This window comes from Frankliniella occidentalis, unplaced genomic scaffold (assembly GCF_000697945.3).
Source record: "Frankliniella occidentalis isolate FOCC.00 unplaced genomic scaffold, Focc_3.1 Scaffold3, whole genome shotgun sequence".
Classification (NCBI taxonomy): Eukaryota; Metazoa; Arthropoda; class Insecta; order Thysanoptera; family Thripidae; genus Frankliniella; species Frankliniella occidentalis.
This window is the reverse complement of record NW_026267133.1, coordinates 547058-559538: the sequence shown is the minus strand read 5'-3', so window position 1 is coordinate 559538 and position 12481 is coordinate 547058. Positions and strand designations below refer to the sequence as shown.

At 52.5% G+C, this 12481-nt stretch overlaps 1 protein-coding gene across 6 annotated transcripts in view; it reads right to left on the bottom strand.

Moving 5' to 3' along the window:
* Window positions 1-1199: 1199 nt before the first annotated feature.
* Window positions 1200-12481, bottom strand: part of LOC113209425 (insulin-like growth factor 2 mRNA-binding protein 1) — an 18824-nt gene continuing 7542 nt past the window's right edge. For 2 of the 6 annotated variants that reach the window (XM_052265953.1, XM_026426929.2), the window contains 9 exons: window positions 12004-12177; window positions 7466-7636; window positions 7064-7309; window positions 6726-6980; window positions 6482-6617; window positions 6171-6377; window positions 5745-5981; window positions 5381-5629; window positions 1200-5275 (listed from right to left, as the gene is read on the bottom strand). In XM_052265953.1, coding sequence (XP_052121913.1) covers window positions 5153-5275; window positions 5381-5629; window positions 5745-5981; window positions 6171-6377; window positions 6482-6617; window positions 6726-6980; window positions 7064-7309; window positions 7466-7636; window positions 12004-12177 — 1798 coding nt within the window. In that variant the 3' untranslated portion in view covers window positions 1200-5152. Of the gene's footprint in view, window positions 5276-5380; window positions 5630-5744; window positions 5982-6170; window positions 6378-6481; window positions 6618-6725; window positions 6981-7063; window positions 7310-7465; window positions 7637-7901; window positions 7952-12003; window positions 12178-12481 lie in introns of those variants that run through there. The other 4 variants (XM_052265963.1, XM_026426931.2, XM_052265957.1 and 1 more) reach the window with 3 other exon arrangements.

The window sequence follows — 12481 nt, the reverse complement described above, 5'->3', positions numbered from 1 at the left end:
GGGCGAGGCGGCCTCTCGCGCCCTTATTGCTGGGCCGCGCGCCCGCCACCGATGAGGCGTCAATTGCCCGACGCATCGGAAAATCAATTTGTGTTGTCATCGCGTCCCTGCCGTGGGGCCATGCCATCGGTGTATCGGCGGCAGAGGCGTCGATGGCGACACGGTGTCAGCTGCGCGCTCCCACGCCTTTTAGCGGCAAACCGCTGAAAAGAGGGGGAGGGAGCATAGGAAGGCGAGGGCTGAGGCTGCTGAGGCACGCGGAGCACGGCGGCGCAGGGAGTTGAGGAGCGCAAAGACGGCCCCATCCCGTCGTCTCGTGCGGCACGACCCCGAAGGTGAACGTGGGGAGAAGGCCGTTCTTTCTTTCCCTTCTTTTGTGGGAAATGGTTCAGCACGGCAAGGTCGATTTCTTGCGTGGGTTTCTCGCGTAGGTCAGCGGGTCCCAACCTTGAGGTCGCGGCCTCCGGCGCAGTCGGGGGTAGAATTTTAGGGTCACCAGCTCTGGCTCCTGAAAGGAAAAGCTACGCCGTGCGCTGTATTACTAGGAGGCTAATCAACCCCTGTAGTTATACTACCACACGCAGGAGTGCGGGCGGGTTTGCCTATCGCCCCTGACCAAAGCTGGGCGGGCGGGGCGAGCTATTGAGCATCCTGCGCGCAGGACTGCGGTCAACTGCGGCAGAGCATAACTACAGAAGTGAGCGGGGTGAATCAGCCATCTGGTAGGTATGGCCATGGCCACCATGTGGGACTCGCGGCCCGGGGGCCCAAAAGAATTCATTTTTTCTTGTCGTAGAAGTCGTTGTCGTAGTGCCGTCCTGAAGGCGACGTCGGAACTACCCCCCTCAGGAAGTAGGGCCTCTCTTGCTCAGAGTATGTCCATAACCACCCCCTCCGGGTGGCGTTGCATGGGGTATATACACACACAGTAGACCGACAGACTAATCAAGTACCGGTGTAATGATTATTTTGACCCAATTCGCTAGATTGCTCACACCAATTCGTTGAGCTAAAATAAGCCACAGAATTTTGTCTTGAGGCGACAAGTAGCACTGGATTCCTTTGTATGACCGCACCATCATTTGTACTTGGATAATTTAAGTTGTAGGTTAGGCGAATATTCCACCCACATTTCTTTCCAAATATCTTTTGCACAAAGTACTTAGGTTGGGAAAAAGGTTTCTACAAAACAAATAATATTCATTAACTAGAATAATTTATTTCTCATGGTAGAAAAAGGAGAACGCATGCTGTTTGATGGACCATCATATTATACAAGTTAAATGAACTGTTATGATTGAACTGTCTGGCCAGCCTCGCTTAGCCTAGGCGCACTGTGTTGTGGAGCCGTGCCAACTGCTCGAATGCTGTGTAATATGAGGTATCATTTAACTACCTGAGAGAGAGGACATACACAAAAAAAAGAGGAAGATATATCTTGATAGCAAATCAAATTTTAGCGGCTCTGCAGGAGAAAAATGGCGCATACTATCGGAAAGCGTTCCAAGTTAAGACTATACACCAAATCTAAGCAATTGATTATATGCTCCTTTTATATATGTATAATGAAAGCAAAGTCATTTCATTAAGCTTTGCCAATCCAAATATTCTACATGATTAAAGCAAAAAACAGGAATGATACAAATTGATTTACAATCAGAAATCAAACACTGATTTTAAAATTCTCCTGCAGGCCCTGCACACCAAATGTTTCTAATTTACTTACATTTTAAAGTTTCACAAATTTGTGCACATCCAAGAAAGAAAATATAAAAGAAGCCCTATTTCAGCAGTCTTTTCAAAACAAAAAGAAAATTACCATTTATCCAGCCTGACATGTTGAGAACACTGAGGGCTGTACTTACTGCTCTAACATGGGTTAACTAACTCATCACTTCTGAAGTAGTTTTGTTGCTGATGCAGTTAAGTTAAAAACTCCAAAATCTAACGTAGTTAAAGTTATATGCTTAACAGAACCCAGAAAAAATCACTAGGCAAAGTATTTTTTACAGTTGAGAACCAACAATGGGCAACATCTATTTATACTATATGTTTTGCTTGAAATACAATATTAATTACTACCTTGGTAAAATCGAATGATTAGCATCATAACAGGAAAGATCAATAGAATCAGAAATGCAAATGCTTTTTAATGCAAGCCAATAAGTTCATTCTAGACGATTAAAAAAGTTGATCAGTTTAACAATTATCCATCATTTGGGATGAGTCTGTTATGATACCAACCATCCTGTAGGATTTGCATAGCAACTCAAAAATACAATCTGATGATAAAAATGAAGGAAAGGCAGAAAAATGGGCAGCAGAGAGGTACTCTGCACTACAGAACCTCTGAATGAACCTCTACAGTTAGAAATTTCAGAAATAATGTCAAACATTTCTAAGGTACACACATGCAGTGGGCATCAAAAATCTACAACATCAAAGATAAGGAGTGATTATAGGCTTTCTTGCAAGCTCCACATTGACACAAATCTACATGAAACAACAAAAAAATGCACTGCAATTCAATGTAGGTAGGTATTATCCAATCCACAATAGTAAAACCGTTCCTGCTATGGATTAACACTTTCCGAGCCGTTTCATTTTATGGGTCATGTGTTACAATGTACTATGCTCTGCTGTCCTTGATAATATATAAACTATTACATATTTTTTTGTATTTTTGTATTTTTTTCAGATTTGCATGTTTCCTTCAGATAAAAGAAGAATTATTTTATTATGAGGTAGTGTGTTGAAGACATAATGAAATTATGCCCTGCACCCTTAACTTTGCTCCGGCCGGCCGAGGTCGGCCTAAAGATTTCTTAGCATATTCTAAGACAGAAGCTGTTGTATTTATAGAGGGGGTAAAAGTGCGCTCGAGCGCATCATTGCATCCCACTCAGATATTCCTCAAGCTCAATAATACTATAACATTGTAATTCATTAATTTCATTTCGGCAAAACTTTAGCGTTTCCTGAATACAAACAGAAGATAACGGAAGGGAGAAGAGTACCATGGGACCACTTACTCCCCAGGAATAACTTAACGGCATAATCAACAGTTGTCCTGAGAAATACACACATCACACTCACTCGCACACTTATGCATAAAAAATACAATATTTCATCTAATTATGCTTTAGTGTACACAGCAATAACAACAAAATATGCTCTCATTCATGAATAAACGATATCATCTGAAAACAACATTCATAAACATTGGAACTAGAATCAACCAGGCTTCTGTTTCAGGAAACGCCACACCCGTTTAGAGGAGCAGTGAGGGTGATACTGAGTGGGATAAGTCATTGGTCGGTAATTATCGCAGGCAATTTACAAGTTTGCCGCGGGCTGGTTTCAAATGAGAGTGATTCTATCATGGACATTTTCCTTGTGAGACACAATAATTAATATACATGTATCCAGGTAAATATCTGTAGTATGGTTTAGTATCCACCTAGGTTTGCATCATCAGTCTAAATCTGATTTGCGACAGTAAGACTTCATGCACTTTTCTCTCAGCGTGCGTTGCATGTGAGCTTTCAAAAAACTTAGCATCTTTTGCTTTGGAGGGTTTGAACATTTGAAAACAAACAAGAGACTCACCACCTCTCAAATTTGTCTGAAATGCTTCAAATTATTGTTTTGGAAAGCAATCTCTGGAATTGCTTTAGGAAACAATGAAATGATTCAGCAGTTCTCAAGTTAAGTAAAACACAAAAAGAAAATTCTAAGAACTGAAAGAAATGTGATCCAATTCAAAGGCTATAGCGTTTGGTTTGGGCCGGCTGGCTTTGAACTACTGATATGGTTTTCCTTGAATGGCCAATGACCAAAAACTCCAACTAGCTCGGCTTTACCTGTTTTGATCCTATGTGTGAGTTAAGTCATTTCTCCATTTTTCCACATAGCCAAAAACGCTATGTGCCATTAAAATTTTATGTAACCTTTTTTGTAATATATTAAAAAAAAATCTAACAAAAAAAAAATTTTCTCCAACAAAGTATCAAAAATAAACTTCTTTCCGTATAACTTTACATACAGAAAAGAGAATGCTACATTATTAGAAACAAAGCAATCCCTTTTCGATTTCTCTAAAAAAATTGTCAATATTTTTAAAATATCTTAAGTTTTTGTACTAACTAAACGACTCAATCACCTCCTTCAGCCTCATTGTACCCTGAGACACATTATACACTTTATTTTAAAATCTCTTAGAACGCACTTTATGACTGAACATTTGAACGTTCGGTGGTACTTACTCCTTCTACAAGTTTCACTCAACAGCAGAGGGTAACCATGACACAGTATGATTACCTTACTGCATTTACAAAGCCAAAGTCAAAATATATTAACTAGGCATAGTCGACAAATACAAGGCCAAGCCATGCCAGGCTTGAAGGGAGACTGGGATTAGACACTTCATTTCAAAGGCAGAATTCCAGAAGGATGTAGCGTGCACCAGCTTATCACTAACTAAACTACTCAGGCTGACGGCACGCACCCTGTGCCCGATTTTTCAGTTCCAATCATCTTATGAAATTCTGCCATATCAAATGATGCAACCACTCTCCGATCAAGGTACAAGATGCCCCCATCAGGAACAATCACCAGCTGTCTGTTGCTCCTTCAGCAACCAACCCTGTATACAGCTCCTTTCTCCTAATTACTCTAACCCCATTTTGGCACATTATTCTCGAGCTTGAGACTCTTTGGGCCACAGCTTCTTTTATTTGTCCACTACGCCCTCAAATCAGCCGTCCTTTCCGCATCTCTCCACAGATACTAGATTCACCAACCACTAGCGGCTCCATCCGCGACGTTCACTCCCTTTTAAGTGTCTTCAAATTCATTAAAGAAAATTATAAATAAAAAAAATTACAAACCAACAAAGAGAAACTTAAATCGTCGCAAGTCAAGCCGGTGGCTCTTCCCACCCGGCCACACAGGACACAGTATCACATCTTTGGTATGGTGGTGGCTTGCTGAGGTAATACGTTGTCACTTAGTAGGTTTAGCTTCTGTCAGAGAGCGGCGTCCGACGTGGCGCGCCGCGGGGAGGCCCCGCTGGCCCCGCCCGGCGCGGTGGGCCGGGGGCACGGGGGCGCAGGGGCGCGGGGCTCGCGGCGCGGCACAGCGCGGCACGGGGCTACTGCTGGTCGTTATTTCCTCTGTGGCTGCCGCCGCCGCCGCCTCCTCGGGGTGGCCGGCCACCGGTGGGTGCGGGAGGGGCAACGGTCTGCACCATGGCACGAATGCGGCGCTGCGCCGACTGCAGGGGAGAAAGAAAACTCATTACTGCAAATTCTGAGAATAAAAGGGAAGGATCCTGGACTACTACATTTGTTTGAGGTATGACACAAGAACTGAAGCATACCTGCACTGAGAAGAATGGTCCAATAATGTGGACTGTGGTTTCAATTTCCTCTTGAGGAAGAGATCCTTGTTCTGGCAGTTTGATAATGGAGCCAGTGACACGCTGGAGCTCCCGAACGTTCTGGCCACCCTTGCCAATGATGCGACCAACCTGGCCAGATGGGACCAGGATCTCAACTGTGAGGCGCACATCTTCAGTTCCAGCTACATAGCCCTCTTCTCTCATCTTTTCAAAGATAAGGTACTGTGCCTGGAAAACACAAAAAATTGTTAGGATCATCATGAATAAAACTAGTGTCAAGCTCTCTAGTAATCTAGGAATTTACATTGAGAAGTACAGTAACAGGGATGCAAAAATTAATTACCTTCCACTGGGACTCTGGTGTGCCAATAATTGTGACTTTACGTTCAGCAACAGGAGGCTGTGGCTCGCCTGGGTTCTGTTGTGTTGGTGGTGGTGGAGGTGGGGGCTGTTTGTCATTTTCAATTGGGGCAATCTTGACTGACGCTCCAGAGAATCGAATAATATTTCTGATGTGGGTACCTTTGGTGCCAATGATTGCTCCTACTGCATTGTTAGGGATGTATAAGAAGGTAGTCTCCTGAAAGACAAAAACAATTGTTAGTTAGTATTCAGCTCAGATCATTTCTTGGCTTTGCTTCAAGAGTCAGTATGAATGTTTTCTACATTGTAAACCTTTATCCCAATGATAACTCTTGTAATTGCAAACCTATTTATAGCACATTCAATATATAGGAAACACATGTAGAGGTAAAAAAAAATTATTTACCTGAGCATCATTGGGTCCACCAGGAATACCAGGGGGACCGCCCGTCGGAGGAATAGCACCACCGGGAGGGTACATTCCCTGGTAGCTAGCAGGGCCAGATCCGTAAGGTGTGCCAGGGAATCCACCGCTACCCCGTGATGAGTAGTTCATATTGGAGGTTGACATCATAGCCATGGGATGAAGACCAGGGAACATCATACTCTGAGGCTATAAAACAAACAAATAAAACATACATTAACTTAAATTCTCTCCTTAAAAAAAAAAAAGCAATGTCTAAAATGGATTAAGATGAATATAGACAAAATACTTACAGCCATAGCCTGAAGGTCGTTTTCGTAGCTCTGTCTCAGCTTGGAACTGACCATTGATTCGGCACGGGACATGTTCTCAATAGATCCCTTCACTGTGATTATCCGTTCCATGTTAAAACTGCTTACATCATTAATACTATATCAGAAACCAGAAATGGTAATTAGCACAAAGAAAGCAAGCAACTACAAGCGTAGATTTTGCAGCTGGCTGTCTTTAATACTATGCTTTGGATTGATATCTCACCTGGATACAGTAATTTTTGTGTCGGTTTCTTGCATTATGCGTTTGATTGTGTTGCCTCCTTTACCAATAATTCGGCCTATAAGATTGTTATGTGCTAGAACCTTCAAGGTGATTTCTCCCTTGTTGGTATTTGTTGCTTCCTGTTGCATAACTTCAAGGATCTTTTTGCAAGCATTGGTACAATTTTCAGGGTTACCATAAATTGTGATAGCCTTTTCAAGTGAACCAACATTGTCCTTGCGGTGAACATCAACTCTGAAAATAGATTTTAGAAAAAGAACTTAGCTACAAACTTTAACAGTAAGATAACAATAACATTCAAAAAATTGATTTCTTACCTCGCTCTTGTCTGCTGAGTAATCTGTCTGATTGTGGTACCTTGACGACCAATAATCGCACCAACCATATCACTCTGGACAAGAATTCTGAGAGGGAAGTCTGTTTGACGAGACGCCCCAGGGGGTCCCTGGAATGCCATTCCACCTGGGCCTCGAGCAGCCCTGTTCCTGTTACGGCGTTCTGAGGCCATCTCAACTTTTAAGAAACTGCCTTCATATTCGTAGCCATTCAGTTCCTGGCATGCCCTAAAATTAAGGAAACAGATATTAGAAAAAGACGATCTCCTAGTGAAAATAGTTTGGAGCAACAGCTGCGCTAGGAAAGTAAACAAAGCGTGCGACGGGATGAAAACACGGAGAAGGGGGAGTGGCAAACACCTTGCAACAGCACCAGATACTTACTGTTGGGCGAACTCTGGGGCCTCGAAGATCACGGCCACGGTCTGGGTTGCGCCATCCCTGGTGTTGATCTTCTCGATGCTCTGGATGGTGCCGAACTGACTGAGCAGTCCTTCCAGGTCCGGGGGGTGGACACTGTTGGGAACGTTGCCCACGATGATTTTGGAGGAGGAGCTGCGCACACGAAACATGACAGTGTTATGCCGGGCAACAGTCAGGCACGCTGGACCACTAGACAGGGTGTCCACTTCGCGTCGGCAGCGTGCAACGCACACCTGCCGCCTCCAACAACGGACCGCCTTGTCCGGCTTTCGACTCTCAACGAGCCCGACCCGAGCGAGGCGGGGCCGCGGGGCGGGGCGGGGCGGGGCGAGCAGACGACTGACGACGTGAGCGCGGCGCACGGCAGATAAGGCTGCATTGCCGGCCTTCCTCTCACCTGTCGGGCCACAAGGCGCCTCTATCTCCCTCCATGGGGAATTCGCTCGATGATCCCGTCCCGTCCCGCACTCAGACCCGCGCAGCGCTTGCGGTCTCATTTGTATTCCCCAGCTGAGTCCCCACCCCATGGGGGCCCCACCCCACACCTCCCCTTGGGCTCATCTTCCTCCCCACTGCGCACCCGCGCGGCGCCCCGCGCCCTCCCCCGAGCAGGGAGCAAAGGGGTAAGGGAGGGTGCGGGGCGGGAGCAAGGGCAGCGCCCCTGGATCGGCGCGTGCACAACTACAGCCTGACCAGCCAAAGAAAGCCCTCAGGCCATGAGAGCCCATGCTACTCCAGGGTTCGAGTGGATAAGGGATCATCCGTAAAGTACGTCCGCTGTTTTACGCCCACAAACAACCACCTCATGCCCCTTCGTCCTCGTCCACTGCTGTCAGTTTTCGTAACCCCCCCCCCCCCCCGGACGTCCATTTTCACCTAGGCCACCCCAAATCAACAATATCAGTTTCTTTATGTGGTGATAAGGAATATGTTTTTGGAAGGGGAATTATAATATGACAGGCCTACTTGTACAATGGAAGAGAACCATGTCAAGAAAATGTAAAAACAGCACAATTTTTGCCTTATTTCTCAGATTTTGTACAGTTAAAATCGGACGTCCGGACTATGTACCTACCCCACCCCGCACCCCTCGTCAATTATCGTCAGTTTTAGGTGACGCCCCCCCCCCTTTCGACACCGGCCGTACTTAACGCATGATCCCTTCGCATATGGAAGATGGTCCGGCCGCTGCGCTCTTGGATGACTCCCCCCCCCCCTCCTTTCCCGCTCCCCACGCAAATCCTATCAGACAGTATCAGTGACTGGCCGGAAGGAGTAACGCCCTCTGACCGCCAATCCCAAGACAAGGTTCACGAACAGGACGAGAAAAGGGGGGGGGGGTACTGAAGTGGCGGAACTACGCGGCGCGGGCCGGGCAGTTTGGGGCGTGTGGGCAGTGCCGATGGGCCCAGGGCTCCCGGGCCCCGGGCCGGCAGCGCCATGGGCTCGCTAGCCGCTGTTATCGCCCGCACCCCGTCCCCGTCTCCCTCTCTCTCTCTCTTCCCCCCATTTCCCCCCAAACCCCCTCCCTTTTCCCTCGACCAGAGCCGCGCAAACAAACCGCCCGGTGAAAAATGCGGCGCGGCGGCTCAGGCGGGCCGGGGCCGCTAGTGGCCGGGTGGGGAGAGCCGGCAACGCCGCCCCGGCGGCCCGGGAAGGGGAATGAATGGGACGCTCTCGCTCTCTCTCTCTCTCTCTCTCTCCTTCTCTCTCGCTCTCCCGGACCAGCCCCGGCCGCACATGCACACGCGCACGCATGCACATACGCACGCACACTGGCGCACTCGAGGCGTAACTCGGGAGCAGGGGGCCCCGGCGCGGCACGCGGGACCAGCCGGGACATAAGTGTTCTCGCTAAAAGTAAAAGCAGAAGAGGGAAGACACAAGTGCCCCCCCCCCCTCCTCCCGGCAACCACTCCTCGTTTCCCTTTGACCGCGCCTCGCGACCGGCGCATTCAGCTGCTCAGCGAGACGAGACACACACAGAGGCTCAGCAGCGAGGACATGTGACTGACGAGACGGGACAAGAGGGCACCTTGCAAGAGGAGGACCCCCCGAGGGAGGGGGCAGCGGCGCGCACCAGTATGCAGGAGCATGAAGATCGCCCAGGGCTGCGAAAGTCAGGTCATTTCCCTCCCGTCTGCCAAAACGAACGCGCCCTGGCTGCTCCCCCCCCCCCCTCCCGTCGAGTCGAGTCCAGAGGCACGCCTCGCGGGGTCTGGCCCTGCAATCAGGTACGTATATGCCCCGCCAAGCCCCGCCACACCCGGGTCCTTTAATTTGGAGCTGAGCGCTAAACGAGGTGAGCCAACAGCCAACGAACGCCGCCGGGCCGGGCCTGGTCGGGCCGGGCACGACTATGTTGCCAGTCGAGCCTGCAGACGCCGCTCCCCTTCCCTCCTCAAGCGATTTCAGGCTCGAGCGCGAAACTTTTCGGCGCGGCTAAACAAACTCGGCTGGTTTTGGGTCCGCCGCGCCGCGGATTACCGGGGTGAAGGGGGAAACGCGCCGGGCGGGGTTGGAGTGCTTCGTACTGAGCGCCGAGCGCCTGGGCGACGAGCTCAGCGCCTGGAGCTGCAGGACGTGTGGGTGCTGCTGGAGTATTAAGCACTGAGCAAAGCGCTGTACAGGGCGGGCAAAGGGTGGGAAGCGTGCTGGGGGTATGCAGAGCATTGAGAAAATGCGCTGTCCCGGACCGGGGGGCGCGGTGTCAGTGCCGGGGGCGTGCTGGGCGGGGCGGGGTTGGTGTACCGAGCACTGAGCAAAGCCCTTGCCAGGGCAACGTGCCGCCCGGGGTGCTGTACTGAGGAGGCCGCGCACCCGTGCGCCCGCCCGGCTGGGGTGACTGGCCGGGCCACGCGGGGCGCGGAGGCCCGCGATGACGGCGCACGGCGGGAGGCAAGCACCGCGCTGGTCCTCTGCCACGAGCCCAACTGCTTCTCGGCCCTTCGCGCGCAGCGGACCGTGCACCAAGGCGGCGTGGCGGACGACATCGGCAGCCTCCTGACGAGTGCGGCCAGCCGTCGTAGGCCTAGGCACTCTAGGCCTGGCGCCGGGCACAAGCAGGCGCCTCGAGGCGCGTGGATCTCATTTGCCTAGCCCGCGACGTAATCCTGTTTAGAGGCGGGTGTGGGTGTGCGGGCACGACAGCGGCGGCAGGGGGCCCGGGGGCCCGGGGGCTCTCTGGCCGCGAGGCGGGAGAGGGCCCGACTACACTAGGCCGACTCAGAAGCCGCGGCGGCCGCGGCGGCGCACCCGCGCCAGCAACATCGCACCGCTCAGCTGACATCCGCGGGGTGGCGTGGCGTTGCGTATCGCCGGCCGGGCCGGCTCCTGCTGCTGCGATCCGAATGGCGCGAGCCACCCGTGTGCCGAGTCATGCAGCGACGCGCACAAGAATGCACGGGGCGGCAGGTGGGCGTGGCACGGCCCGTGGCAGGGGGCGTGGGCCGCGCCCAAGGCGGCCGCACCAACTATACTCCCAGCTACTCCATGAGCTGGCGGTCCACCCGGCCCACGAGGCGGCGGCGGCCTTTGAGACAGGTCAGGGTTGCCCGGCAATAAGTGCAATGACAGCGACCCGCGGGCCCCCGCGCACATCCCTACATACGGGCGCCCGAGTCGTCATCGATTCTTATCCCCGCCGCGAGGCGCAGCCTCTCAACAGGGCGTCGACCCCTTTCACTCTCACAGCGGCCGGGCCAGGGTGCCCGCCCAGCCCGGTGGCGGTTGCGCCCAGCGACCTTCGCAGGATGTTCTTCTGGCGGAGGCGACGACGCGTGCCCTGCACAACGCAGCCCGGCGTCCCGCCCTGCCAACTGATTCAGAAGATCGTTCAAGAGGACCTCTCCTATACCTACCGCATGAGTGCAACAAGGAAGGAGCTATACGGGAGGTATAGGAGCGGCCCTCTTGAACGATCTTCTGAATCAGTCGGCTGGCGACAGCAGTCGTCCTTCCCCGCGCCGCCCGCGCCGCGACCCCTCGCCGCTGCACAACCGCTGCACAGCACCGGGGGACGGACGGGACGGACGGGCGGATGCACCTTTTCAATCGATAAAACAAGTGCAAGGCGGGCAGTTGCGTTTGGCAGCCCGCCGGCAAGCAACCCCACCAGACTGCAGCGACGGGAGGCGGCGGGAGGGGAAAGGTCAGCCGTCTGCCGGCGCGCCTCGGGGCAGAAGCAGGGGCGCGGCGCGATGCGGGCGACCCGCACCGGGACGTTCAATTGAACTGGTTTATTGTTTATCTGCCTGGGAGGGCTGCTGCTGGTGATGGTCCCCGACCGGCCCGCGTCAGGCCCGGCGGGCAGAGCAACAGCTCCTGGAGCAGCAGCCCGGCCAGGCGGAGGAGCTGAGCGCCGCGGGCGCCGGCCGGGCGGCAGGTGCACCTGCCAAGGCGGCGCGTATTGAACCAGCGCCACGGCGTGGTGGTGGCCGCCCAGCCCGTCCCGTTCGATAGCGCCGGGCGTGGGGCGTGGCTCGGCGCTCACAACATACCGACTCCAGCCGCGGTGGTCGTAGTCCTCGTCGCCATCCTCCAGCGCGGCGTCCTCGTCCTGGCGACGCCCGGCATCCCTCCGGTCCCTTCGGTGGTGCGGGCCGTGCGGGGGAGGGGCCATGCCGTTGTGCCGACCTGCGGGGGCACCGCGGGGCGCCGGGGACTCGGTGGAGCTGGGGGGCAGGGAGGAGAGCAGGTTGAGGAGCAGCAGGGCGAGGTCGCGAGGGGCGCAGCGGGCCGGCTAGCGCGCTACTGGAGGCTAGGCTAGGCCTGGCTAGGCGCCGCGCCCCGCGCCGGGCCGTGTCGGGTCATTTCGGGTCGCAACGACGAGCGCCCCAACGGAGCCCCGCCCGCCCCCGCCCGGCCGGGGGCCCCATCCGAGCCAACGCCAAAAAATCAATACGTACGAGTGAGGCGGCTCGGCACCGCCCTGCCGGCGAAAAGAGCGACGCAAAAAGAGCCGGGCGGAGGCGCACT